We start from the raw sequence: 27,806 nt of genomic DNA on the forward strand, positions 1-27,806 counted from the left end.
AGGGCTAGAGCCGTGAGTGTGGGCCTGCCGTGGGCCATATAAGGCCCAGCTCTGGCACCAGAGCTGCATTCCGTGTAGGACTGCAAACCGCAGAGGTCACTCCAGCTATGGCTCCACATCCCGAGGACTAGAAGCAGGCTTGCTCAGCGGTCTGCAAGGACCGGCGTTCCAGACCAAGTGGCCCGCTGCACTGAGGACTGAGCTTGCTCCAGGCTGTGGTGACTCCACGTCATGAGGCCTACGGTCTGCAAGGACCAGCGACCCGGAACCAGTGGTCCGCTGCTTCGAGGACCGAGCTCGCTCCAGGCTGTGACTCCACATCCCGAGGTCGCTGCCTGGCTTCGTGTCCCGCCGCCCCGAGGAAAGAGCCGAGACCTCCAGGACAGTGACGCCTGCACAGCTCTGGTGAGATGGCAGCAGGATCCATTACGCTGCACGCAGTGGAGAAGCTGCAGGTGTATCTGACCACTAAGATGGACCCGAAAAAGCTAGAGAAATATTTGCAGAAACTCTCCGCCTTGCCCATGACGGCAGACATCCTGGCGGAGACTGGAATCAGAAAGACGGTGAAGCGCCTGCGGAAGCACCAGCACGTGGGCGACTTTGCCAGAGACTTAGCGGCCCGGTGGAAGAAGCTGGTGCTTGTGGACCCAAACACCGGGCCTGATGCACAGGACCCCGAGGAGAGCGCTTCCCGAAAGCGCTATGGGGAGGCTCTTCAGGACCAGGAAAAGGCCTGGGGCTTCCCAGAGAACGGGAAGGTCCCCAGGAGCCCACCTGACAGTCCTGAGCACAGACGGACAGCACACAGAACACCTCCGGGACTCCAGAGACCTCACAGAAGGTCTCCCAGTCGCGAGCACAGAGCCCAGAGAAAGCGCCGCAGAAGGGCCCCAGCTGATTCAGGCCCCCATCGGGCCCCTCCATTGCACACCGCTCCCCTCCCGACGCCCGAGGGCCCTGAGCCGGCTGTGCCCGGGAAGCAACCCGGAAGAGGCCACGCTCACGCCGCTCAGGGCGGGCCTCTGCTGGGTCAGGGCTGCCAGGGCCAACCCCAGGGGGAAGCGCTTGTAAGCCACAGCAAGGGACACAAATCGTTCCACCAGGAAAAATGCCCCTTGTGTGCCCAGGGCGATTGGCACTCCCCTACTTTGATCAGGGAGAAATCATCCTGGGCCCGCTTAAGAGAGGAAACCCCAAGGATGCCCTTCCGGGAAAGTGCCAGGGACAGGCCGTCCTCGGGTGACGCCAAGAAGGACAAGGAAGGGGGACCAGCTGGCAGCAGCCAGCATGTCCCCGCCTTGGTGGTGGCTCCAGACGGTCACCCAAATAGGCCTCATCACAGACACTTGAACAAGAAGATGCCCAGTCTAGATGGCCCGTACCCAGGAAATGGGACACACCGCCTGTCCTCTGAGGAGAAAGAGCAGCTTTCCAACGACCAAAAGACTCAAGAGGGGAAGCCACCAACGGCTCATGTGGGCAGAAGGTCCATGAGCTCCCTCTCTGAGGTGGAGGAGGTAGATATGGCTGAGGAATTCGAGCAGCCCACTCTGTCATTTGAAAAATACCACACTTATGACCAGTTGCAGAAGCAAAGGAAAAAGACTGGGGAGTCTTCCACCACTGCACTTGGAGATAAACAAAGGAAAGCAAACGATTCAAAGGGCACTCGTGTGTCCTGGGATTCAGCTAAGAAATTGCTTCCTTTCGAGGAAAGCCAGTCAGAGAGGCTGCAGGCAGCCGGTGCTGATTCTGCAGGGCTGAAAACGGTGCCCAGCCATGCCTTCTCAGAGCTCTGGGACCCCTCAGAGGCCTGGATGCAGGCCAACTACCATTCGCTATTGGATTCTGACTCCATGACCTCCCAGGCAAAGCCAGAAGCACTCACTGCACCAACCTTCCAGGAGGAAACTGCTTTCACTGGAGGCAGAGTGAATGCTAAGATGCAGGTGTACTCGGGCTCCAGGCCTGCCTGTCAACCCCAGGTGCTGACGCTGCGCCAGCAGTGCATCCGGGTCCTTAGAAACAATCCCGACACCCTCAGCGATGTGGAAGGAATCCCCTACTGGTATCTTGAACCCGTTCTGGAAGGGTGGACACCTGATCAGCTGTATCGCAGAGAGAAATACAATCACGCACTCGCTGGGGACACAGATGAATTATGGAGGATTCATTGTCTCCAGGACTTCAAGGAAGGAAAGCCACAGGAGCAAGAGTCTTGGCGGGAGCTGTGCCTGCGGCTTCAGGACACCCGAGAGCAGCGACTACGAGTACTGACAGCAAATATCCGATCTGCACGTGAAAACAACCCCAACAGCAGAGAGGCAAAGATGATCTATTTCAACTCTGTGGCCAAGACGCCTTATGATGCTTCAAGGAGGCAAGATAAGTCTGCAGGAGCTGCTGAACCTGAAAATGGAGAGCTCAAGCTAGCCCCAAAGCCTGGGGTAAGCAGCCACGTTCCCTCCAGCAGGGGCAGTGACAGTGGTGGCAGAGACAGCAGCAGCAGCAATGTCCTTCACCAGCTCCCTGAGAAGAGGGCCAACCCCTGCCTAAGCAGCAGCAATGAGCGCGTGATGCTCGCGGCCAAAACTCGGAAACAGGCTGCCAAGAAAGTGGCCCCGTTGATGGCCAAGGCAATTCGAGACTACAAGAAAAGATTCTCCCCACGATGAACTCAGGACTTGCCTTGCAGGTAAAATCTGGAGGGAGGAGGACCAATGCAAAGTCAATGCGGGTTGGGGAATGAAACTTCCAATGGACACCAGAACCTTTAGCTTGGTGCAAAGTTGAGCCTTTGAATTCTGTAGGTGTCACGTGCTGGACCTGTGATTTTACCTCCCACACCCAACCACTACCTCCCAGCCTGGAGGACACCTCAGAATTCAGAAGATATGAACACATTCGGAACAATTATCTTTTGGTTGTTCACTGATCGTTTTTAAAATAACACCCTAGTTGTAATCATAAATAAGGAAAAAGATGTGAGATTCCCTTTTTCCTTTCTTTTTTTGGAAATCATCAAGTAGATAAGAACTTATTAGACAAAAATTCACAAGCCATTAGGTGACACTGATAACTCCAAATACATAAACTCTTTATTGTCGTTGTTGTTGTTGTTTTAATAAAACGCTGGGCATGATCCTGTATTCATGACCCATCCTCCTTTGGGAGGCCAAAGAAAGCAAATCGCTTGATCCTAGTAGGTGAAGACCAGCCTGGGCAAAACAGGGAAACCCCACCTCTGAAAAAGATATCAAAATTAGCCTGGCATTGTGGCACACCCCTGTGGACCCAGCTTCTTAAAGGGCTGAGGTGGCAGGATCGCCTGAGCTGGGCAAGCAGAGGTTGCAGTGACCTTTCATCATTCCACTGCACTCCAGACTGGGAGACCGAACCAGAGCATGGCTCAAATAAAACTGCTATTACTTAGAAACAGGAACTATCAGATTTCATAAATGAATGGTAATCACTGGTAAATTTGTCAAGCAAAAATAGTTTCCTGAAGTAACACATAGAATAATTCACAATCTTTTCACCCATAAGCCCTATGAAGGAATGGAAACACCGTAATCAGTTTATTTAGATTCTGAATCAAAAAGTCTAAAGCTGCCAATAAGACTTTCTGATTACCATGAGATGACCAGGTTAACAACCTGCAGTTCAGATCACAGGGGCTTCTGCAAGCTATATTGAACCTTTACATTTTAACAGAGGGCATTTGTTGGCCTCACGCAGGCTGATAATCAAAAGAATGTGTGCCAGCTATGACACACACACACAGATAAAAAGCCAGGAAACAGAGAAACAAGTAAACTGCATTTAAGGAAGACAGGGAAGCATTCGTTCTAGGGAAAGGGAGTTGATCCTATCAGTCACCATACAAAACTCAAAGAAGGCCGGGTGGGGAGCTTCACACCTCTATCCCAGCACTTTGGGAGGTTGAGGCTGGTGGATCACATGAGGTCAGGAGTTCAAGACCACGACGACCAATATGAAAAAATCTCATCTCTACTAAAATAATCATCATTCTAGGACATTGGCAGCTTTGCCAGTATTGCACTAGGGTCCTCTTCGTGAGGGAGCTGGAAGACTGGAAACACAGCACATTTACATATTTGGCCACACACCGAGGAGGGGTAATTCTCAAAAAAGCCTTAACACCTGAATCCTCATCCCCCGATTCTCAGGCTATAATCATTTTCCTTCTTAGAAGACACACACACACACACACACACACACTCACAAACACACACACACACACACACACACACACACACACACACACACACAGAGAGAGAGAGAAAAGTCATGTGAGAATTTAAAAAGTAAGCCAAACCGCCATGGACAGCAGAAACAATAGCTGACATCATAGACATTTCAAATGGTCCTGTTTGCCTCATTCTGACTGAAAGATTAGAGTGGAATTCGGCTGCCCAAACCGTGGCACCAACATCACCTGCAGGCCAGAGCAAGCCTTTCTGAGGAGATTTTAAACAGCCGGTGGGAGCAAGATCCTGAAGCGTTTCCTCCAAGACTGCTAACAGGAGAGGAAACGTGGCTCTGCCGGCAGGATCCTGAAGATCAAGCACGAGGCCGTGGCTACCAAGAGGTGGCAGCGCTCCATTCAAAGCCACAGAGGAGCAGTCAAGAGCAGAGGTCATGGCCACCGTTTGGGGGGGATGCCAGAGGGATTCGGCTGGTTGACTTTCTGGAGGGCCAAACCGTGATCACATCTGCTCACTAGGAGAGCGCTTTCAGAAAGTCAGCCGCCAAAGCTGGAGCGAGAACAGTCCTCACCAGAGAGTTCTTCTCCACCACGACAATGTTCCTGCTCATGCCTTTCACCCAACAAGGGCAGCTGGGCAAGACTTGCCGCGGGAAATCATGAGGCGTCCACCTTACAGTCCTGATTTGGCGCCTGCTGACTTCTTTTTGTTTCCTAGACTTAGAAAATCTGTAAAAAGCGCCCAGTTTTCTTCAGTTAACGATGGAAAAAAGATTTCATGGAAATCGTCACATTCCCAGGACCCTGGGGGTTTTAGAGGGATGGGCTAGAGGGCGGGGAAAAGACACTGCTTCCAAAAGCGCATTGAACTTGATGGAGCCGATGTTGAGAAGTAAAATACACCTTTTTCATTTTTCTCTCTTAATCCCACTTTTCTACGAATGTTGGCAAGTCCCCTCACGCCACGTCAATCCTAGGTAAAGGGTTGTTATCCTCTGTGGGTTCTTCTTTCTACCATTTTGTCTTGCGGCGTTGTTATTTTCCGTTTTACTCCCAAGAAGATTCAGTCATGTGTCTTTTGGAATCCACAGACGTGGAACCTGCGAACACGGAGGGCCAACGGTAGAACTCAGTGGGGTGTGTCCAGGCTGAAATTAACCTAAACAAATTATGGGGCACAGCAGGCCACCTGACGTGGACCGTCCTGATTGGCCGCATTTTGCTGACGCAATGATTACGTATCGGGGCGGGGTAGCCCAGGGGCCAAGGGCGGTCAGGGCTTCAGCCCTGGGTGGGCCTGGGGCTGGCTATATAAGGCCGGGCTCTGGCACGGGAGCTCCACTCGGCCTTGGACGGCGCACCGCAGAGGTCACTCCAGGCTGTGGCTCCACATCCCGAGGACCAGAAGCGGGCCTGCTCAGCTGTCTGCAAGGACCGGCGCTCCAGACCAAGTGGCCGGCTGCACCGAGGACTGAGCTTGCTCCAGGTTGCCGTGACTCCACGCCCGAGGCCTGCGGTCTGCGAGGACCAGCGCCCCGCTGCTCCGAGGACCGAGCCCCCTCCAGGCTGCGACTCCACATCCCGAACCGGGCAGCGAGGACCCGCGACCCTAGACTTCGTGTCCTGCCGCCCCCAGGACAGAGCCGCGACCGCGGGGACAGCCAGGCCTGCACAGCTCTGCTGAGATGGCGGCAGGGTCCACTACGCTGCACGCAGTGGAGAAGCTGCAGGTGCGTCTGGCCACTAAGACGGACCCGAAAAAGCTAGAGAAATATTTGCAGAAACTCTCCGCCTTGCCCATGACGGCAGACATCCTGGCGGAGACTGGAATCAGAAAGACGGTGAAGCGCCTGCGGAAGCACCAGCACGTGGGCGACTTTGCCAGAGACTTAGCGGCCCGGTGGAAGAAGCTGGTGCTTGTGGACCCAAACACCGGGCCTGATGCACAGGACCCCGAGGAGAGCGCTTCCCGAAAGCGCCATGGGGAGGCTCTTCAGGACCAGGAAAAGGCCTGGGGCTTCCCAGAGAACGGGACGGTCCCCAGGAGCCCACCTGACAGTCCTGAGCACAGACGGACAGCACACAGAACACCTCCGGGGCTCCAGAGACCTCACCGAAGGTCTCCCAGTCGCGAGCACAGAGCCCAGAGAAAGCGCCCCAGAAGGGCCCCAGCTGATTCAGGCCCCCATCGGGCCCCTCCATTGCACACCGCTCCCCTCCCGACGCCCGAGGGCCCTGAGCCGGCTGTGCCCGGGAAGCAACCCGGAAGAGGCCACGCTCACGCCGCTCAGGGCGGGCCTCCGCTGGGTCAGGGCTGCCAGGGCCAACCCCAGGGGGAAGCGCTTGTGAGCCACAGCAAGGGGCACAAATCGTCCCGCTGGGCTTCCGCGCAGAAATTGCCTCCTGTCCAGGAAAGCCAGTCAGAGAGGCTGCAGGTGGCCGGCGCTGATTCCGCGGGGCCGAAAACGGTGCCCAGCCATGCCTTCTCAGAGCTCTGGGACCCCTCAGAGGCCTGGATGCAGGCCAACTACGATCTACTTTCCGCTTTTGAGGCCATGACCTCCCAGGAAAAGCCAGAAGCACTCTCCGCACCAACGTTCCAGGAGGAAGCCGCCTTCACTGGACACAGAGTGAATGCTAAGATGCAGGTGTACTCGGGCTCCAGGCCTGCCTGCCAGCCCCAGGTGCTGACGCTGCGCCAGCAGTGCATCCGGGGGCTTAGACACAATCCGGACGCCGTCGGCGACGTGGGAGGGGTCCCCTACTCGGTTCTCGAACCCCTTCCGGAAGGGTGGACGCCTGATCAGCTGTATCGCAGAGAGAAATACAATCACGCACTCGCTGGGGACACAGATGAATTATGGAGGATTCATTGTCTCCGGGACTTCAAGGAAGAAAAGCCACAGGAGCACGAGTCTTGGCGGGAGCTGTATCTGCGGCTTCGGGACTCCCGAGAGCAGCGGCTGCGAGCAGTCACCACGAAAATCCGATCTGCACGTGAAAACAAACCCATCCGCCGACAGACAAAGATGATCTGTTTCATCTCTGGGGCCAAGACGCCTTATGATGCTTCAAGGAGGCAAGAGAAGTCTGCAGGAGCCGCTGACCCCGAAGAGGGAGAGATCAAGCCAGCCGCCAAAGCCGCGGGCAGCAGCCACGTTCCCTCCAGCCGGGGCGGCGTGGGCGGTGGCGATAGGGGCGGTGGCGGCCTGGTGGGCGGCGGGGACGGCGGCCACGGCGGCAGCAGTGGCAGCAGCGGCACGAGCAGCAGCAGCAGCAGCAGCAGCAGCAGCAGCAGCAGCACGAGCAGCAGCAGCACGAGCAGCAGCAGCAGCAGCAGCAGCAGCGTCCTTCACCGGCTCCCTGAGAAGAGGGCCAACCCCTGCCTGAGCAGCAGCAATGAGCGCCCGGCGCCCGCCGCCAAAACCCGGAAACCGGCTGCCAAGAAAGTGGCCCCGCTGATGGCCAAGGCAATTCGAGACTACAAGAGGAGATTCTCCCGAAGATAAACTCAGGACTTGCCTTAGGGTTAAAATCTGGGGGGAGGAGGAACAATGCAAAGTCAATGCGGGTTGGGGAAAGAAACTTCCAGTGGACACCAGAACCTTTGGCTTGGTGCAAAGTTGAGCCTCTGCATTCTGCAGGTGTCAAGTGCTGGCCCTGTGATTTTGCCTCCCACACCCAGCCACTGCCTCCCTGCTTGGAGGCCACCTCAGAATTCAGAAGATGGGAACGCATTCGGGTCAACTCTACTTTGGCTGTTCACTGATCGTTTTTTGTTTTTTGTTGTTTTGAGACGGAGTCTCGCTCTGTGGCCCAGGCTGGAGTACAGTGGTGCCGTCTCAGCTCACTGCAAGCTCTGCCTCCCGGCTTCACGCCATTCCCCTGCCTCAGCCTCCCCGTAGCTGGGACTACAGGCGTGCACCACCACGCCCCGTGAAGTTTTTGTATTTTTTAGTAGAGACGGGGTTTCACCGTGTGAGCCAGGATGGTCTCGATCTCCTGACCTCGTGATCCGCCCGCCTCGGCCTCCCAAGGTGCTGGGATTACAGGCGTGAGCCACCGCGCCCGGCCACTGATCTTTTTCTAATTAACGACCTAGTTGCAATCATAAACTAGGTACCACATGTGAGATTTCCGTTTTTCCTTTCTTTTGAAATCAGCGAGTACATGAGGACTTCTTAGACACAAACTCTCAATCTGTTAGTTGGCACTGATAACTGCCACTCCACAAAATGTTTTGTGGTTCTCGTTGCTGTTGTTTTGTTTTAAAGAAACGGCCGGGCATGATCCTGTAATCGTGAGCCATCCTCCTTTGGGAGGCCGAGGAGGGCAGATGGCTTGAGCCCACAGGGTGGAGACCAGCCTGGGCCAAATGGAGAAACCCCGTCTCCACAAATGATACCACAATTAGCCTGGCGTGGTGGCACGGCCCCTGTGGTCCTCTGGTCCCAGCTTCTTAAAGGACTGAGGTGGCAGGATTGACTGAGCTGGGCGAGCGGAGGTTGCCGTGACCTTTCCTCATTCCACTGCACTCCAGCCTGGGTGACAGAACCAGAGCACGTCTCAAAGAAAACCGCTATTTCTTTGAAGAAAGGAACTATCGGATTTCGTGAATAAATGCTAATAACTGGTACGATGGCGAAGTCAAAATAGTCTCACTAAGCACCGCATACAATCATTCCCAATCTTTTCACCCAGAACCCCTATGAAAGGTTGGCGACACCTTAATCAGCTTATTGAGGTTCTGAATCAAGAAGTCTAAAGCTGCCAATCAGACTTTCTAATTACCATGAGATGACCAGGTTAACAACCTCGAGTTCACCTCATAGGAGCTTCTGCAAGCTTCGGGGAAGGTTTGCATTCCAACTCAGGGCATTTCTTGGCCTCACGCGGGCTGGTAATCACAGGTCCGCGTGCCAGATATGACACACGCGAGCGCACACACACGCACACACGCACACACGCACACACGCACACACGCCCCCCCCCACACACACACAGACCCCCTTGCGTATATCTCATTCTTATGGGTGTACCAATAGTGAGGGGCAGAGAGAAAGACACAAAGACCTAAGCCACAAGGCAAAACCGAGCAAGGGCAGTCCAAGAGATCAAAGTCCTGTGCCCTGGGCTGTCAGCAGAATGGGTGCTGGGAAGCTAGCTTCTGGAAGCAGGCACCTGAGTGGATGCAGGTGCAAGTGAGAAGAGGCCTTCAAGCCTGAAGGACACGTATGGAGACAGGACAGGGAGCCACAGAGACACTGCCCTTAAGGAAGACAGAAAAGCATTCGTTCCGGGGAAGGGGACATGATCCAATCAGCGACGGTGTAAAACTCAGACAAGTCCGGGCACGGTGACCCACGCCTGTAATCCCATCGCTTTGGGAGGTCGGGGCCAGCGGGTCACCTGAGGTCAGGAGTTGGAGACCAGCCTGACCAATATGAGGAAATCCCGTCTCTACTAAAAATACCAAACACGCTCAGGCTTGCCGGCGAGCGCCTGTAATCCCAGCTACTCAGGAGGCTGAGACAGGAGAATCACTTGAACCCGGGAGGCGGAGTCTGCAGTGAGCCCAGATCCCACCATTGCACTCCAGCCTGGACAACAAAAGCAAAACTCCGTCTCAAAATTAAAAACAAAAACTCGGAAAAGCTCCCCCAGCAAGGGCCGGAGACAATGCCAGTCTCTATTTCTCGACAGCAATTCAAGAGAGAATCTCAGGCGGCCTGCAAACCTCACAAGACAGCAGAACATCCTCCCCAAGGCGGAGAAGCCACATGCTCTTTCTGGAGGTGGAGTAGCCACCGATCACCCTGCAGCCCCTCCCCACTCCCACCGAGAAACCCCAGTCCCTCGGAATCAAATCCACTGGCAACAACCTTTCTTCCTGGAAAACGTTTCCCCTGCCAAGATGGAAAACAAACATGATACAAGCAAATACAACTCAAAACACAAGGAAACAATTGGAGCAAGTTCTAGCCCCTCGTAGCTCCTCGATGCCCCCACAATCACGCTACTGCTGAAAACAGCGGCCGCACCCACTAAACTCATTCATGACTGGAGACCGTGACAAACCGTAGCAGATCACTGCTCCCACCGCGACACTCGCTCTCAAAAAGACACAAAGGAAACAAACCCCACACAAACTATAAACCTACCCCAAACAGAATTCAGAATCCACCGAAGGATCCTGCTGGTATACTACTACACTGACCCAGGGAAGTTCAATTCCCTTCCGACCTATTTACAAACTAATCCTCATTCTGGGAGCTCTGGAAGCATTGCCAGTATTGCGCTGGGGTCCTCTTCGTGAGGGAGCTGGAAGACTGGAAACACGGCAAGCACATTTCCCTCTTTCTCTACATACCACGGAGGGGTAATTCTCAAAAAAGCCTTAACACCTGAATCCTCATCCCCCGATTCTCAAGCTATAATCATTTTCCTTCTTTAGAAGACACACACACACACACACACACACACACACACACACACTCTCTCTCACACACACACGGAGAGAGAGAGAGAGAGAGAGAGAGAGAGAGAGAGAGAGAGAGAGAGAAAAGTCATGTGAGAATTTAAAAAGTAAGCCAAACCGCCATGGACAGCAGAAACAATAGCTGACATCATAGACATTTCAAATGGTCCTGTTTGCCTCATTCTGACTGAAAGATTAGAGTGGAATTCGGCTGCCCAAACCGTGGCACCAACATCACCTGCAGGCCAGAGCAAGCCTTTCTGAGGAGATTTTAAACAGCCGGTGGGAGCAAGATCCTGAAGCGTTTCCTCCAAGACTGCTAACAGGAGAGGAAACGTGGCTCTGCCGGCAGGATCCTGAAGATCAAGCACGAGGCCGTGGCTACCAAGAGGTGGCAGCGCTCCATTCAAAGCCACAGAGGAGCAGTCAAGAGCAGAGGTCATGGCCACCGTTTGGGGGGGATGCCAGAGGGATTCGGCTGGTTGACTTTCTGGAGGGCCAAACCGTGATCACATCTGCTCACTAGGAGAGCGCTTTCAGAAAGTCAGCCGCCAAAGCTGGAGCGAGAACAGTCCTCACCAGAGAGTTCTTCTCCACCACGACAATGTTCCTGCTCATGCCTTTCACCCAACAAGGGCAGCTGGGCAAGACTTGCCGCGGGAAATCATGAGGCGTCCACCTTACAGTCCTGATTTGGCGCCTGCTGACTTCTTTTTGTTTCCTAGACTTAGAAAATCTGTAAAAAGCGCCCAGTTTTCTTCAGTTAACGATGGAAAAAAGATTTCATGGAAATCGTCACATTCCCAGGACCCTGGGGGTTTTAGAGGGATGGGCTAGAGGGCGGGGAAAAGACACTGCTTCCAAAAGCGCATTGAACTTGATGGAGCCGATGTTGAGAAGTAAAATACACCTTTTTCATTTTTCTCTCTTAATCCCACTTTTCTACGAATGTTGGCAAGTCCCCTCACGCCACGTCAATCCTAGGTAAAGGGTTGTTATCCTCTGTGGGTTCTTCTTTCTACCATTTTGTCTTGCGGCGTTGTTATTTTCCGTTTTACTCCCAAGAAGATTCAGTCATGTGTCTTTTGGAATCCACAGACGTGGAACCTGCGAACACGGAGGGCCAACGGTAGAACTCAGTGGGGTGTGTCCAGGCTGAAATTAACCTAAACAAATTATGGGGCACAGCAGGCCACCTGACGTGGACCGTCCTGATTGGCCGCATTTTGCTGACGCAATGATTACGTATCGGGGCGGGGTAGCCCAGGGGCCAAGGGCGGTCAGGGCTTCAGCCCTGGGTGGGCCTGGGGCTGGCTATATAAGGCCGGGCTCTGGCACGGGAGCTCCACTCGGCCTTGGACGGTGCACCGCAGAGGTCACTCCAGGCTGTGGCTCCACATCCCGAGGACCAGAAGCGGGCCTGCTCAGCTGTCTGCAAGGACCGGCGCTCCAGACCAAGTGGCCGGCTGCACCGAGGACTGAGCTTGCTCCAGGTTGCCGTGACTCCACGCCCGAGGCCTGCGGTCTGCGAGGACCAGCGCCCCGCTGCTCCGAGGACCGAGCCCCCTCCAGGCTGCGACTCCACATCCCGAACCGGGCAGCGAGGACCCGCGACCCCAGACTTCGTGTCCTGCCGCCCCCAGGACAGAGCCGCGACCGCGGGGACAGCCAGGCCTGCACAGCTCTGCTGAGATGGCGGCAGGGTCCACTACGCTGCACGCAGTGGAGAAGCTGCAGGTGCGTCTGGCCACTAAGACGGACCCGAAAAAGCTAGAGAAATATTTGCAGAAACTCTCCGCCTTGCCCATGACGGCAGACATCCTGGCGGAGACTGGAATCAGAAAGACGGTGAAGCGCCTGCGGAAGCACCAGCACGTGGGCGACTTTGCCAGAGACTTAGCGGCCCGGTGGAAGAAGCTGGTGCTTGTGGACCCAAACACCGGGCCTGATGCACAGGACCCCGAGGAGAGCGCTTCCCGAAAGCGCCATGGGGAGGCTCTTCAGGACCAGGAAAAGGCCTGGGGCTTCCCAGAGAACGGGACGGTCCCCAGGAGCCCACCTGACAGTCCTGAGCACAGACGGACAGCACACAGAACACCTCCGGGGCTCCAGAGACCTCACCGAAGGTCTCCCAGTCGCGAGCACAGAGCCCAGAGAAAGCGCCCCAGAAGGGCCCCAGCTGATTCAGGCCCCCATCGGGCCCCTCCATTGCACACCGCTCCCCTCCCGACGCCCGAGGGCCCTGAGCCGGCTGTGCCCGGGAAGCAACCCGGAAGAGGCCACGCTCACGCCGCTCAGGGCGGGCCTCCGCTGGGTCAGGGCTGCCAGGGCCAACCCCAGAGGGAAGCGCTTGTGAGCCACAGCAAGGGGCACAAATCGTCCCGCTGGGCTTCCGCGCAGAAATTGCCTCCTGTCCAGGAAAGCCAGTCAGAGAGGCTGCAGGTGGCCGGCGCTGATTCCGCGGGGCCGAAAACGGTGCCCAGCCATGCCTTCTCAGAGCTCTGGGACCCCTCAGAGGCCTGGATGCAGGCCAACTACGATCTACTTTCCGCTTTTGAGGCCATGACCTCCCAGGAAAAGCCAGAAGCACTCTCCGCACCAACGTTCCAGGAGGAAGCCGCCTTCACTGGACACAGAGTGAATGCTAAGATGCAAGTGTACTCGGGCTCCAGGCCTGCCTGCCAGCCCCAGGTGCTGACGCTGCGCCAGCAGTGCATCCGGGGGCTTAGACACAATCCGGAGGCCGTCGGCGACGTGGGAGGGGTCCCCTACTCGGTTCTCGAACCCCTTCCGGAAGGGTGGACGCCTGATCAGCTGTATCGCAGAGAGAAATACAATCACGCACTCGCTGGGGACACAGATGAATTATGGAGGATTCATTGTCTCCGGGACTTCAAGGAAGAAAAGCCACAGGAGCACGAGTCTTGGCGGGAGCTGTATCTGCGGCTTCGGGACTCCCGAGAGCAGCGGCTGCGAGCAGTCACCACGAAAATCCGATCTGCACGTGAAAACAAACCCATCCGCCGACAGACAAAGATGATCTGTTTCATCTCTGGGGCCAAGACGCCTTATGATGCTTCAAGGAGGCAAGAGAAGTCTGCAGGAGCCGCTGACCCCGAAGAGGGAGAGATCAAGCCAGCCGCCAAAGCCGCGGGCAGCAGCCACGTTCCCTCCAGCCGGGGCGGCGTGGGCGGTGGCGATAGGGGCGGTGGCGGCCTGGTGGGCGGCGGGGACGGCGGCCACGGCGGCAGCAGTGGCAGCAGCGGCACGAGCAGCAGCAGCAGCAGCAGCAGCAGCAGCAGCACGAGCAGCAGCAGCAGCAGCAGCAGCAGCGTCCTTCACCGGCTCCCTGAGAAGAGGGCCAACCCCTGCCTGAGCAGCAGCAATGAGCGCCCGGCGCCTGCCGCCAAAACCCGGAAACCGGCTGCCAAGAAAGTGGCCCCGCTGATGGCCAAGGCAATTCGAGACTACAAGAGGAGATTCTCCCGAAGATAAACTCAGGACTTGCCTTAGGGTTAAAATCTGGGGGGAGGAGGAACAATGCAAAGTCAATGCGGGTTGGGGAAAGAAACTTCCAGTGGACACCAGAACCTTTGGCTTGGTGCAAAGTTGAGCCTCTGCATTCTGCAGGTGTCAAGTGCTGGCCCTGTGATTTTGCCTCCCACACCCAGCCACTGCCTCCCTGCTTGGAGGCCACCTCAGAATTCAGAAGATGGGAACGCATTCGGGTCAACTCTACTTTGGCTGTTCACTGATCGTTTTTTGTTTTTTGTTGTTTTGAGACGGAGTCTCGCTCTGTGGCCCAGGCTGGAGTACAGTGGTGCCGTCTCAGCTCACTGCAAGCTCTGCCTCCCGGCTTCACGCCATTCCCCTGCCTCAGCCTCCCCGTAGCTGGGACTACAGGCGTGCACCACCACGCCCCGCGAAGTTTTTGTATTTTTTAGTAGAGACGGGGTTTCACCGTGTGAGCCAGGATGGTCTCGATCTCCTGACCTCGTGATCCGCCCGCCTCGGCCTCCCAAGGTGCTGGGATTACAGGCGTGAGCCACCGCGCCCGGCCACTGATCTTTTTCTAATTAACGACCTAGTTGCAATCATAAACTAGGTACCACATGTGAGATTTCCGTTTTTCCTTTCTTTTGAAATCAGCGAGTACATGAGGACTTCTTAGACACAAACTCTCAATCTGTTAGTTGGCACTGATAACTGCCACTCCACAAAATGTTTTGTGGTTCTCGTTGCTGTTGTTTTGTTTTAAAGAAACGGCCGGGCATGATCCTGTAATCGTGAGCCATCCTCCTTTGGGAGGCCGAGGAGGGCAGATGGCTTGAGCCCACAGGGTGGAGACCAGCCTGGGCCAAATGGAGAAACCCCGTCTCCACAAATGATACCACAATTAGCCTGGCGTGGTGGCACGGCCCCTGTGGTCCTCTGGTCCCAGCTTCTTAAAGGACTGAGGTGGCAGGATTGACTGAGCTGGGCGAGCGGAGGTTGCCGTGACCTTTCCTCATTCCACTGCACTCCAGCCTGGGTGACAGAACCAGAGCACGTCTCAAAGAAAACCGCTATTTCTTTGAAGAAAGGAACTATCGGATTTCGTGAATAAATGCTAATAACTGGTACGATGGCGAAGTCAAAATAGTCTCACTAAGCACCGCATACAATCATTCCCAATCTTTTCACCCAGAACCCCTATGAAAGGTTGGCGACACCTTAATCAGCTTATTGAGGTTCTGAATCAAGAAGTCTAAAGCTGCCAATCAGACTTTCTAATTACCATGAGATGACCAGGTTAACAACCTCGAGTTCACCTCATAGGAGCTTCTGCAAGCTTCGGGGAAGGTTTGCATTCCAACTCAGGGCATTTCTTGGCCTCACGCGGGCTGGTAATCACAGGTCCGCGTGCCAGATATGACACACGCGAGCGCACACACACGCACACACGCACACACGCACACACGCCCCCCCACACACACACACAGACCCCCTTGCGTATATCTCATTCTTATGGGTGTACCAATAGTGAGGGGCAGAGAGAAAGACACAAAGACCTAAGCCACAAGGCAAAACCGAGCAAGGGCAGTCCAAGAGATCAAAGTCCTGTGCCCTGGGCTGTCAGCAGAATGGGTGCTGGGAAGCTAGCTTCTGGAAGCAGGCACCTGAGTGGATGCAGGTGCAAGTGAGAAGAGGCCTTCAAGCCTGAAGGACACGTATGGAGACAGGACAGGGAGCCACAGAGACACTGCCCTTAAGGAAGACAGAAAAGCATTCGTTCCGGGGAAGGGGACATGATCCAATCAGCGACGGTGTAAAACTCAGACAAGTCCGGGCACGGTGACCCACGCCTGTAATCCCATCGCTTTGGGAGGTCGGGGCCAGCGGGTCACCTGAGGTCAGGAGTTGGAGACCAGCCTGACCAATATGAGGAAATCCCGTCTCTACTAAAAATACCAAACACGCTCAGGCTTGCCGGCGAGCGCCTGTAATCCCAGCTACTCAGGAGGCTGAGACAGGAGAATCACTTGAACCCGGGAGGCGGAGTCTGCAGTGAGCCCAGATCCCACCATTGCACTCCAGCCTGGACAACAAAAGCAAAACTCCGTCTCAAAATTAAAAACAAAAACTCGGAAAAGCTCCCCCAGCAAGGGCCGGAGACAATGCCAGTCTCTATTTCTCGACAGCAATTCAAGAGAGAATCTCAGGCGGCCTGCAAACCTCACAAGACAGCAGAACATCCTCCCCAAGGCGGAGAAGCCACATGCTCTTTCTGGAGGTGGAGTAGCCACCGATCACCCTGCAGCCCCTCCCCACTCCCACCGAGAAACCCCAGTCCCTCGGAATCAAATCCACTGGCAACAACCTTTCTTCCTGGAAAACGTTTCCCCTGCCAAGATGGAAAACAAACATGATACAAGCAAATACAACTCAAAACACAAGGAAACAATTGGAGCAAGTTCTAGCCCCTCGTAGCTCCTCGATGCCCCCACAATCACGCTACTGCTGAAAACAGCGGCCGCACCCACTAAACTCATTCATGACTGGAGACCGTGACAAACCGTAGCAGATCACTGCTCCCACCGCGACACTCGCTCTCAAAAAGACACAAAGGAAACAAACCCCACACAAACTATAAACCTACCCCAAACAGAATTCAGAATCCACCGAAGGATCCTGCTGGTATACTACTACACTGACCCAGGGAAGTTCAATTCCCTTCCGACCTATTTACAAACTAATCCTCATTCTGGGAGCTCTGGAAGCATTGCCAGTATTGCGCTGGGGTCCTCTTCGTGAGGGAGCTGGAAGACTGGAAACACGGCAAGCACATTTCCCTCTTTCTCTACATACCACGGAGGGGTAATTCTCAAAAAAGCCTTAACACCTGAATCCTCATCCCCCGATTCTCAAGCTATAATCATTTTCCTTCTTTAGAAGACACACACACACACACACACACACACACACACACTCTCTCTCTCTCACACACACACACAGAGAGAGAGAGAGAGAGAGAGAGAGAGAGAGAGAAAAGTCATGTGAGAATTTAAAAAGTAAGCCAAACCGCCATGGACAGCAGAAACAATAGCTGACATCATAGACATTTCAAATGGTCCTGTTTGCCTCATTCTGACTGAAAGATTAGAGTGGAATTCGGCTGCCCAAACCGTGGCACCAACATCACCTGCAGGCCAGAGCAAGCCTTTCTGAGGAGATTTTAAACAGCCGGTGGGAGCAAGATCCTGAAGCGTTTCCTCCAAGACTGCTAACAGGAGAGGAAACGTGGCTCTGCCGGCAGGATCCTGAAGATCAAGCACGAGGCCGTGGCTACCAAGAGGTGGCAGCGCTCCATTCAAAGCCACAGAGGAGCAGTCAAGAGCAGAGGTCATGGCCACCGTTTGGGGGGGATGCCAGAGGGATTCGGCTGGTTGACTTTCTGGAGGGCCAAACCGTGATCACATCTGCTCACTAGGAGAGCGCTTTCAGAAAGTCAGCCGCCAAAGCTGGAGCGAGAACAGTCCTCACCAGAGAGTTCTTCTCCACCACGACAATGTTCCTGCTCATGCCTTTCACCCAACAAGGGCAGCTGGGCAAGACTTGCCGCGGGAAATCATGAGGCGTCCACCTTACAGTCCTGATTTGGCGCCTGCTGACTTCTTTTTGTTTCCTAGACTTAGAAAATCTGTAAAAAGCGCCCAGTTTTCTTCAGTTAACGATGGAAAAAAGATTTCATGGAAATCGTCACATTCCCAGGACCCTGGGGGTTTTAGAGGGATGGGCTAGAGGGCGGGGAAAAGACACTGCTTCCAAAAGCGCATTGAACTTGATGGAGCCGATGTTGAGAAGTAAAATACACCTTTTTCATTTTTCTCTCTTAATCCCACTTTTCTACGAATGTTGGCAAGTCCCCTCACGCCACGTCAATCCTAGGTAAAGGGTTGTTATCCTCTGTGGGTTCTTCTTTCTACCATTTTGTCTTGCGGCGTTGTTATTTTCCGTTTTACTCCCAAGAAGATTCAGTCATGTGTCTTTTGGAATCCACAGACGTGGAACCTGCGAACACGGAGGGCCAACGGTAGAACTCAGTGGGGTGTGTCCAGGCTGAAATTAACCTAAACAAATTATGGGGCACAGCAGGCCACCTGACGTGGACCGTCCTGATTGGCCGCATTTTGCTGACGCAATGATTACGTATCGGGGCGGGGTAGCCCAGGGGCCAAGGGCGGTCAGGGCTTCAGCCCTGGGTGGGCCTGGGGCTGGCTATATAAGGCCGGGCTCTGGCACGGGAGCTCCACTCGGCCTTGGACGGCGCACCGCAGAGGTCACTCCAGGCTGTGGCTCCACATCCCGAGGACCAGAAGCGGGCCTGCTCAGCTGTCTGCAAGGACCGGCGCTCCAGACCAAGTGGCCGGCTGCACCGAGGACTGAGCTTGCTCCAGGTTGCCGTGACTCCACGCCCGAGGCCTGCGGTCTGCGAGGACCAGCGCCCCGCTGCTCCGAGGACCGAGCCCCCTCCAGGCTGCGACTCCACATCCCGAACCGGGCAGCGAGGACCCGCGACCCCAGACTTCGTGTCCTGCCGCCCCCAGGACAGAGCCGCGACCGCGGGGACAGCCAGGCCTGCACAGCTCTGCTGAGATGGCGGCAGGGTCCACTACGCTGCACGCAGTGGAGAAGCTGCAGGTGCGTCTGGCCACTAAGACGGACCCGAAAAAGCTAGAGAAATATTTGCAGAAACTCTCCGCCTTGCCCATGACGGCAGACATCCTGGCGGAGACTGGAATCAGAAAGACGGTGAAGCGCCTGCGGAAGCACCAGCACGTGGGCGACTTTGCCAGAGACTTAGCGGCCCGGTGGAAGAAGCTGGTGCTTGTGGACCCAAACACCGGGCCTGATGCACAGGACCCCGAGGAGAGCGCTTCCCGAAAGCGCCATGGGGAGGCTCTTCAGGACCAGGAAAAGGCCTGGGGCTTCCCAGAGAACGGGACGGTCCCCAGGAGCCCACCTGACAGTCCTGAGCACAGACGGACAGCACACAGAACACCTCCGGGGCTCCAGAGACCTCACCGAAGGTCTCCCAGTCGCGAGCACAGAGCCCAGAGAAAGCGCCCCAGAAGGGCCCCAGCTGATTCAGGCCCCCATCGGGCCCCTCCATTGCACACCGCTCCCCTCCCGACGCCCGAGGGCCCTGAGCCGGCTGTGCCCGGGAAGCAACCCGGAAGAGGCCACGCTCACGCCGCTCAGGGCGGGCCTCCGCTGGGTCAGGGCTGCCAGGGCCAACCCCAGGGGGAAGCGCTTGTGAGCCACAGCAAGGGGCACAACTCGTCCCGCTGGGCTTCCGCGCAGAAATTGCCTCCTGTCCAGGAAAGCCAGTCAGAGAGGCTGCAGGTGGCCGGCGCTGATTCCGCGGGGCCGAAAACGGTGCCCAGCCATGCCTTCTCAGAGCTCTGGGACCCCTCAGAGGCCTGGATGCAGGCCAACTACGATCTACTTTCCGCTTTTGAGGCCATGACCTCCCAGGAAAAGCCAGAAGCACTCTCCGCACCAACGTTCCAGGAGGAAGCCGCCTTCACTGGACACAGAGTGAATGCTAAGATGCAAGTGTACTCGGGCTCCAGGCCTGCCTGCCAGCCCCAGGTGCTGACGCTGCGCCAGCAGTGCATCCGGGGGCTTAGACACAATCCGGAGGCCGTCGGCGACGTGGGAGGGGTCCCCTACTCGGTTCTCGAACCCCTTCCGGAAGGGTGGACGCCTGATCAGCTGTATCGCAGAGAGAAATACAATCACGCACTCGCTGGGGACACAGATGAATTATGGAGGATTCATTGTCTCCGGGACTTCAAGGAAGAAAAGCCACAGGAGCACGAGTCTTGGCGGGAGCTGTATCTGCGGCTTCGGGACTCCCGAGAGCAGCGGCTGCGAGCAGTCACCACGAAAATCCGATCTGCACGTGAAAACAAACCCATCCGCCGACAGACAAAGATGATCTGTTTCATCTCTGGGGCCAAGACGCCTTATGATGCTTCAAGGAGGCAAGAGAAGTCTGCAGGAGCCGCTGACCCCAAAGAGGGAGAGATCAAGCCAGCCGCCAAAGCCGCGGGCAGCAGCCACGTTCCCTCCAGCCGGGGCGGCGTGGGCGGTGGCGATAGGGGCGGTGGCGGCCTGGTGGGCGGCGGGGACGGCGGCCACGGCGGCAGCAGTGGCAGCAGCGGCACGAGCAGCAGCAGCAGCAGCAGCAGCAGCAGCAGCACGAGCAGCAGCAGCAGCAGCAGCAGCAGCGTCCTTCACCGGCTCCCTGAGAAGAGGGCCAACCCCTGCCTGAGCAGCAGCAATGAGCGCCCGGCGCCTGCCGCCAAAACCCGGAAACCGGCTGCCAAGAAAGTGGCCCCGCTGATGGCCAAGGCAATTCGAGACTACAAGAGGAGATTCTCCCGAAGATAAACTCAGGACTTGCCTTAGGGTTAAAATCTGGGGGGAGGAGGAACAATGCAAAGTCAATGCGGGTTGGGGAAAGAAACTTCCAGTGGACACCAGAACCTTTGGCTTGGTGCAAAGTTGAGCCTCTGCATTCTGCAGGTGTCAAGTGCTGGCCCTGTGATTTTGCCTCCCACACCCAGCCACTGCCTCCCTGCTTGGAGGCCACCTCAGAATTCAGAAGATGGGAACGCATTCGGGTCAACTCTACTTTGGCTGTTCACTGATCGTTTTTTGTTTTTTGTTGTTTTGAGACGGAGTCTCGCTCTGTGGCCCAGGCTGGAGTACAGTGGTGCCGTCTCAGCTCACTGCAAGCTCTGCCTCCCGGCTTCACGCCATTCCCCTGCCTCAGCCTCCCCGTAGCTGGGACTACAGGCGTGCACCACCACGCCCCGCGAAGTTTTTGTATTTTTTAGTAGAGACGGGGTTTCACCGTGTGAGCCAGGATGGTCTCGATCTCCTGACCTCGTGATCCGCCCGCCTCGGCCTCCCAAGGTGCTGGGATTACAGGCGTGAGCCACCGCGCCCGGCCACTGATCTTTTTCTAATTAACGACCTAGTTGCAATCATAAACTAGGTACCACATGTGAGATTTCCGTTTTTCCTTTCTTTTGAAATCAGCGAGTACATGAGGACTTCTTAGACACAAACTCTCAATCTGTTAGTTGGCACTGATAACTGCCACTCCACAAAATGTTTTGTGGTTCTCGTTGCTGTTGTTTTGTTTTAAAGAAACGGCCGGGCATGATCCTATAATCGTGAGCCATCCTCCTTTGGGAGGCCGAGGAGGGCAGATGGCTTGAGCCCACAGGGTGGAGACCAGCCTGGGCCAAATGGAGAAACCCCGTCTCCACAAATGATACCACAATTAGCCTGGCGTGGTGGCACGGCCCCTGTGGTCCTCTGGTCCCAGCTTCTTAAAGGACTGAGGTGGCAGGATTGACTGAGCTGGGCGAGCGGAGGTTGCCGTGACCTTTCCTCATTCCACTGCACTCCAGCCTGGGTGACAGAACCAGAGCACGTCTCAAAGAAAACCGCTATTTCTTTGAAGAAAGGAACTATCGGATTTCGTGAATAAATGCTAATAACTGGTACGATGGCGAAGTCAAAATAGTCTCACTAAGCACCGCATACAATCATTCCCAATCTTTTCACCCAGAACCCCTATGAAAGGTTGGCGACACCTTAATCAGCTTATTGAGGTTCTGAATCAAGAAGTCTAAAGCTGCCAATCAGACTTTCTAATTACCATGAGATGACCAGGTTAACAACCTCGAGTTCACCTCATAGGAGCTTCTGCAAGCTTCGGGGAAGGTTTGCATTCCAACTCAGGGCATTTCTTGGCCTCACGCGGGCTGGTAATCACAGGTCCGCGTGCCAGATATGACACACGCGAGCGCACACACACGCACACACGCACACACGCACACACGCCCCCCCCCCCCCACACACACAGACCCCCTTGCGTATATCTCATTCTTATGGGTGTACCAATAGTGAGGGGCAGAGAGAAAGACACAAAGACCTAAGCCACAAGGCAAAACCGAGCAAGGGCAGTCCAAGAGATCAAAGTCCTGTGCCCTGGGCTGTCAGCAGAATGGGTGCTGGGAAGCTAGCTTCTGGAAGCAGGCACCTGAGTGGATGCAGGTGCAAGTGAGAAGAGGCCTTCAAGCCTGAAGGACACGTATGGAGACAGGACAGGGAGCCACAGAGACACTGCCCTTAAGGAAGACAGAAAAGCATTCGTTCCGGGGAAGGGGACATGATCCAATCAGCGACGGTGTAAAACTCAGACAAGTCCGGGCACGGTGACCCACGCCTGTAATCCCATCGCTTTGGGAGGTCGGGGCCAGCGGGTCACCTGAGGTCAGGAGTTGGAGACCAGCCTGACCAATATGAGGAAATCCCGTCTCTACTAAAAATACCAAACACGCTCAGGCTTGCCGGCGAGCGCCTGTAATCCCAGCTACTCAGGAGGCTGAGACAGGAGAATCACTTGAACCCGGGAGGCGGAGTCTGCAGTGAGCCCAGATCCCACCATTGCACTCCAGCCTGGACAACAAAAGCAAAACTCCGTCTCAAAATTAAAAACAAAAACTCGGAAAAGCTCCCCCAGCAAGGGCCGGAGACAATGCCAGTCTCTATTTCTCGACAGCAATTCAAGAGAGAATCTCAGGCGGCCTGCAAACCTCACAAGACAGCAGAACATCCTCCCCAAGGCGGAGAAGCCACATGCTCTTTCTGGAGGTGGAGTAGCCACCGATCACCCTGCAGCCCCTCCCCACTCCCACCGAGAAACCCCAGTCCCTCGGAATCAAATCCACTGGCAACAACCTTTCTTCCTGGAAAACGTTTCCCCTGCCAAGATGGAAAACAAACATGATACAAGCAAATACAACTCAAAACACAAGGAAACAATTGGAGCAAGTTCTAGCCCCTCGTAGCTCCTCGATGCCCCCACAATCACGCTACTGCTGAAAACAGCGGCCGCACCCACTAAACTCATTCATGACTGGAGACCGTGACAAACCGTAGCAGATCACTGCTCCCACCGCGACACTCGCTCTCAAAAAGACACAAAGGAAACAAACCCCACACAAACTATAAACCTACCCCAAACAGAATTCAGAATCCACCGAAGGATCCTGCTGGTATACTACTACACTGACCCAGGGAAGTTCAATTCCCTTCCGACCTATTTACAAACTAATCCTCATTCTGGGAGCTCTGGAAGCATTGCCAGTATTGCGCTGGGGTCCTCTTCGTGAGGGAGCTGGAAGACTGGAAACACGGCAAGCACATTTCCCTCTTTCTCTACATACCACGGAGGGGTAATTCTCAAAAAAGCCTTAACACCTGAATCCTCATCCCCCGATTCTCAAGCTATAATCATTTTCCTTCTTTAGAAGACACACACACACACACACACACACACACACACACTCTCTCTCTCACACACACACACACAGAGAGAGAGAGAGAGAGAGAGAGAGAGAGAGAAAAGTCATGTGAGAATTTAAAAAGTAAGCCAAACCGCCATGGACAGCAGAAACAATAGCTGACATCATAGACATTTCAAATGGTCCTGTTTGCCTCATTCTGACTGAAAGATTAGAGTGGAATTCGGCTGCCCAAACCGTGGCACCAACATCACCTGCAGGCCAGAGCAAGCCTTTCTGAGGAGATTTTAAACAGCCGGTGGGAGCAAGATCCTGAAGCGTTTCCTCCAAGACTGCTAACAGGAGAGGAAACGTGGCTCTGCCGGCAGGATCCTGAAGATCAAGCACGAGGCCGTGGCTACCAAGAGGTGGCAGCGCTCCATTCAAAGCCACAGAGGAGCAGTCAAGAGCAGAGGTCATGGCCACCGTTTGGGGGGGATGCCAGAGGGATTCGGCTGGTTGACTTTCTGGAGGGCCAAACCGTGATCACATCTGCTCACTAGGAGAGCGCTTTCAGAAAGTCAGCCGCCAAAGCTGGAGCGAGAACAGTCCTCACCAGAGAGTTCTTCTCCACCACGACAATGTTCCTGCTCATGCCTTTCACCCAACAAGGGCAGCTGGGCAAGACTTGCCGCGGGAAATCATGAGGCGTCCACCTTACAGTCCTGATTTGGCGCCTGCTGACTTCTTTTTGTTTCCTAGACTTAGAAAATCTGTAAAAAGCGCCCAGTTTTCTTCAGTTAACGATGGAAAAAAGATTTCATGGAAATCGTCACATTCCCAGGACCCTGGGGGTTTTAGAGGGATGGGCTAGAGGGCGGGGAAAAGACACTGCTTCCAAAAGCGCATTGAACTTGATGGAGCCGATGTTGAGAAGTAAAATACACCTTTTTCATTTTTCTCTCTTAATCCCACTTTTCTACGAATGTTGGCAAGTCCCCTCACGCCACGTCAATCCTAGGTAAAGGGTTGTTATCCTCTGTGGGTTCTTCTTTCTACCATTTTGTCTTGCGGCGTTGTTATTTTCCGTTTTACTCCCAAGAAGATTCAGTCATGTGTCTTTTGGAATCCACAGACGTGGAACCTGCGAACACGGAGGGCCAACGGTAGAACTCAGTGGGGTGTGTCCAGGCTGAAATTAACCTAAACAAATTATGGGGCACAGCAGGCCACCTGACGTGGACCGTCCTGATTGGCCGCATTTTGCTGACGCAATGATTACGTATCGGGGCGGGGTAGCCCAGGGGCCAAGGGCGGTCAGGGCTTCAGCCCTGGGTGGGCCTGGGGCTGGCTATATAAGGCCGGGCTCTGGCACGGGAGCTCCACTCGGCCTTGGACGGCGCACCGCAGAGGTCACTCCAGGCTGTGGCTCCACATCCCGAGGACCAGAAGCGGGCCTGCTCAGCTGTCTGCAAGGACCGGCGCTCCAGACCAAGTGGCCGGCTGCACCGAGGACTGAGCTTGCTCCAGGTTGCCGTGACTCCACGCCCGAGGCCTGCGGTCTGCGAGGACCAGCGCCCCGCTGCTCCGAGGACCGAGCCCCCTCCAGGCTGCGACTCCACATCCCGAACCGGGCAGCGAGGACCCGCGACCCCAGACTTCGTGTCCTGCCGCCCCCAGGACAGAGCCGCGACCGCGGGGACAGCCAGGCCTGCACAGCTCTGCTGAGATGGCGGCAGGGTCCACTACGCTGCACGCAGTGGAGAAGCTGCAGGTGCGTCTGGCCACTAAGACGGACCCGAAAAAGCTAGAGAAATATTTGCAGAAACTCTCCGCCTTGCCCATGACGGCAGACATCCTGGCGGAGACTGGAATCAGAAAGACGGTGAAGCGCCTGCGGAAGCACCAGCACGTGGGCGACTTTGCCAGAGACTTAGCGGCCCGGTGGAAGAAGCTGGTGCTTGTGGACCCAAACACCGGGCCTGATGCACAGGACCCCGAGGAGAGCGCTTCCCGAAAGCGCCATGGGGAGGCTCTTCAGGACCAGGAAAAGGCCTGGGGCTTCCCAGAGAACGGGACGGTCCCCAGGAGCCCACCTGACAGTCCTGAGCACAGACGGACAGCACACAGAACACCTCCGGGGCTCCAGAGACCTCACCGAAGGTCTCCCAGTCGCGAGCACAGAGCCCAGAGAAAGCGCCCCAGAAGGGCCCCAGCTGATTCAGGCCCCCATCGGGCCCCTCCATTGCACACCGCTCCCCTCCCGACGCCCGAGGGCCCTGAGCCGGCTGTGCCCGGGAAGCAACCCGGAAGAGGCCACGCTCACGCCGCTCAGGGCGGGCCTCCGCTGGGTCAGGGCTGCCAGGGCCAACCCCAGAGGGAAGCGCTTGTGAGCCACAGCAAGGGGCACAAATCGTCCCGCTGGGCTTCCGCGCAGAAATTGCCTCCTGTCCAGGAAAGCCAGTCAGAGAGGCTGCAGGTGGCCGGCGCTGATTCCGCGGGGCCGAAAACGGTGCCCAGCCATGCCTTCTCAGAGCTCTGGGACCCCTCAGAGGCCTGGATGCAGGCCAACTACGATCTACTTTCCGCTTTTGAGGCCATGACCTCCCAGGAAAAGCCAGAAGCACTCTCCGCACCAACGTTCCAGGAGGAAGCCGCCTTCACTGGACACAGAGTGAATGCTAAGATGCAAGTGTACTCGGGCTCCAGGCCTGCCTGCCAGCCCCAGGTGCTGACGCTGCGCCAGCAGTGCATCCGGGGGCTTAGACACAATCCGGAGGCCGTCGGCGACGTGGGAGGGGTCCCCTACTCGGTTCTCGAACCCCTTCCGGAAGGGTGGACGCCTGATCAGCTGTATCGCAGAGAGAAATACAATCACGCACTCGCTGGGGACACAGATGAATTATGGAGGATTCATTGTCTCCGGGACTTCAAGGAAGAAAAGCCACAGGAGCACGAGTCTTGGCGGGAGCTGTATCTGCGGCTTCGGGACTCCCGAGAGCAGCGGCTGCGAGCAGTCACCACGAAAATCCGATCTGCACGTGAAAACAAACCCATCCGCCGACAGACAAAGATGATCTGTTTCATCTCTGGGGCCAAGACGCCTTATGATGCTTCAAGGAGGCAAGAGAAGTCTGCAGGAGCCGCTGACCCCGAAGAGGGAGAGATCAAGCCAGCCGCCAAAGCCGCGGGCAGCAGCCACGTTCCCTCCAGCCGGGGCGGCGTGGGCGGTGGCGATAGGGGCGGTGGCGGCCTGGTGGGCGGCGGGGACGGCGGCCACGGCGGCAGCAGTGGCAGCAGCGGCACGAGCAGCAGCAGCAGCAGCAGCAGCAGCAGCAGCACGAGCAGCAGCAGCAGCAGCAGCAGCAGCGTCCTTCACCGGCTCCCTGAGAAGAGGGCCAACCCCTGCCTGAGCAGCAGCAATGAGCGCCCGGCGCCTGCCGCCAAAACCCGGAAACCGGCTGCCAAGAAAGTGGCCCCGCTGATGGCCAAGGCAATTCGAGACTACAAGAGGAGATTCTCCCGAAGATAAACTCAGGACTTGCCTTAGGGTTAAAATCTGGGGGGAGGAGGAACAATGCAAAGTCAATGCGGGTTGGGGAAAGAAACTTCCAGTGGACACCAGAACCTTTGGCTTGGTGCAAAGTTGAGCCTCTGCATTCTGCAGGTGTCAAGTGCTGGCCCTGTGATTTTGCCTCCCACACCCAGCCACTGCCTCCCTGCTTGGAGGCCACCTCAGAATTCAGAAGATGGGAACGCATTCGGGTCAACTCTACTTTGGCTGTTCACTGATCGTTTTTTGTTTTTTGTTGTTTTGAGACGGAGTCTCGCTCTGTGGCCCAGGCTGGAGTACAGTGGTGCCGTCTCAGCTCACTGCAAGCTCTGCCTCCCGGCTTCACGCCATTCCCCTGCCTCAGCCTCCCCGTAGCTGGGACTACAGGCGTGCACCACCACGCCCCGCGAAGTTTTTGTATTTTTTAGTAGAGACGGGGTTTCACCGTGTGAGCCAGGATGGTCTCGATCTCCTGACCTCGTGATCCGCCCGCCTCGGCCTCCCAAGGTGCTGGGATTACAGGCGTGAGCCACCGCGCCCGGCCACTGATCTTTTTCTAATTAACGACCTAGTTGCAATCATAAACTAGGTACCACATGTGAGATTTCCGTTTTTCCTTTCTTTTGAAATCAGCGAGTACATGAGGACTTCTTAGACACAAACTCTCAATCTGTTAGTTGGCACTGATAACTG

General features: G+C 55.7%; 5 protein-coding genes across 5 annotated transcripts; all 5 read left to right on the forward strand.

Annotated features, from left to right (window-relative positions):
* The first annotated feature begins 410 nt into the window (after positions 1 to 410).
* ELOA2 (elongin A2) lies at positions 411 to 2,678 on the forward strand. The gene has a single exon (XM_001091087.5). The coding sequence runs from the start codon at positions 411 to 413 to the stop codon at positions 2,676 to 2,678; it is 2,268 nt and encodes a 755-aa protein (XP_001091087.3).
* Positions 2,679 to 4,382: 1,704 nt separating this feature from the next.
* Positions 4,383 to 7,914, forward strand: LOC106994494 (elongin-A3-like). Its single transcript, XM_077975550.1, has 2 exons — positions 4,383 to 7,456; positions 7,622 to 7,914. The coding sequence occupies exons 1-2, from the start codon at positions 5,917 to 5,919 to the stop codon at positions 7,738 to 7,740; spliced, it is 1,659 nt and encodes a 552-aa protein (XP_077831676.1). The 5' UTR covers positions 4,383 to 5,916; the 3' UTR covers positions 7,741 to 7,914.
* A 1,432-nt stretch (positions 7,915 to 9,346) lies between these two features.
* Positions 9,347 to 14,204, forward strand: LOC144336586 (elongin-A3-like). Its single transcript, XM_077975507.1, has 2 exons — positions 9,347 to 13,941; positions 14,086 to 14,204. The coding sequence occupies exons 1-2, from the start codon at positions 12,402 to 12,404 to the stop codon at positions 14,202 to 14,204; spliced, it is 1,659 nt and encodes a 552-aa protein (XP_077831633.1). The 5' UTR covers positions 9,347 to 12,401.
* Positions 14,205 to 15,675: 1,471 nt separating this feature from the next.
* Positions 15,676 to 20,648, forward strand: LOC144336478 (elongin-A3-like). The gene is made up of 2 exons (XM_077975145.1): positions 15,676 to 20,385; positions 20,530 to 20,648. Exons 1-2 carry the CDS (start codon positions 18,846 to 18,848, stop codon positions 20,646 to 20,648), a joined length of 1,659 nt encoding a protein of 552 aa, XP_077831271.1. The 5' UTR covers positions 15,676 to 18,845.
* A 1,600-nt stretch (positions 20,649 to 22,248) lies between these two features.
* Positions 22,249 to 27,092, forward strand: LOC144336483 (elongin-A3-like). The gene is made up of 2 exons (XM_077975153.1): positions 22,249 to 26,775; positions 26,893 to 27,092. Exons 1-2 carry the CDS (start codon positions 25,290 to 25,292, stop codon positions 27,090 to 27,092), a joined length of 1,686 nt encoding a protein of 561 aa, XP_077831279.1. The 5' UTR covers positions 22,249 to 25,289.
* Positions 27,093 to 27,806: the final 714 nt, after the last annotated feature.

Source organism: Macaca mulatta, chromosome 18 (genome assembly GCF_049350105.2).
Source record: "Macaca mulatta isolate MMU2019108-1 chromosome 18, T2T-MMU8v2.0, whole genome shotgun sequence".
In the NCBI taxonomy this organism is placed as follows: Eukaryota; Metazoa; Chordata; class Mammalia; order Primates; family Cercopithecidae; genus Macaca; species Macaca mulatta.

What these genes read in the sequence shown, in the direction of transcription:
- LOC106994494 (XM_077975550.1), top strand. Translation starts at nt 5,917, where the DNA reads ATGGCGGCAGGGTCCACTACGCTGCACGCAGTGGAGAAGCTGCAGGTG. An exon ending in CGGCCTGGTGGGCGGCGGGG is followed by an intron (nt 7,457 to 7,621) that starts ACGGCGGCCACG and finishes ACCCCTGCCTGA; the next exon opens with GCAGCAGCAATGAGCGCCCG.
- ELOA2 (XM_001091087.5), top strand. Translation starts at nt 411, where the DNA reads ATGGCAGCAGGATCCATTACGCTGCACGCAGTGGAGAAGCTGCAGGTG.
- LOC144336478 (XM_077975145.1), top strand. Translation starts at nt 18,846, where the DNA reads ATGGCGGCAGGGTCCACTACGCTGCACGCAGTGGAGAAGCTGCAGGTG. An exon ending in CGGCCTGGTGGGCGGCGGGG is followed by an intron (nt 20,386 to 20,529) that starts ACGGCGGCCACG and finishes ACCCCTGCCTGA; the next exon opens with GCAGCAGCAATGAGCGCCCG.
- LOC144336586 (XM_077975507.1), top strand. Translation starts at nt 12,402, where the DNA reads ATGGCGGCAGGGTCCACTACGCTGCACGCAGTGGAGAAGCTGCAGGTG. An exon ending in CGGCCTGGTGGGCGGCGGGG is followed by an intron (nt 13,942 to 14,085) that starts ACGGCGGCCACG and finishes ACCCCTGCCTGA; the next exon opens with GCAGCAGCAATGAGCGCCCG.
- LOC144336483 (XM_077975153.1), top strand. Translation starts at nt 25,290, where the DNA reads ATGGCGGCAGGGTCCACTACGCTGCACGCAGTGGAGAAGCTGCAGGTG. An exon ending in CAGCCACGTTCCCTCCAGCC is followed by an intron (nt 26,776 to 26,892) that starts GGGGCGGCGTGG and finishes GCAGCAGCAGCA; the next exon opens with GCAGCAGCACGAGCAGCAGC.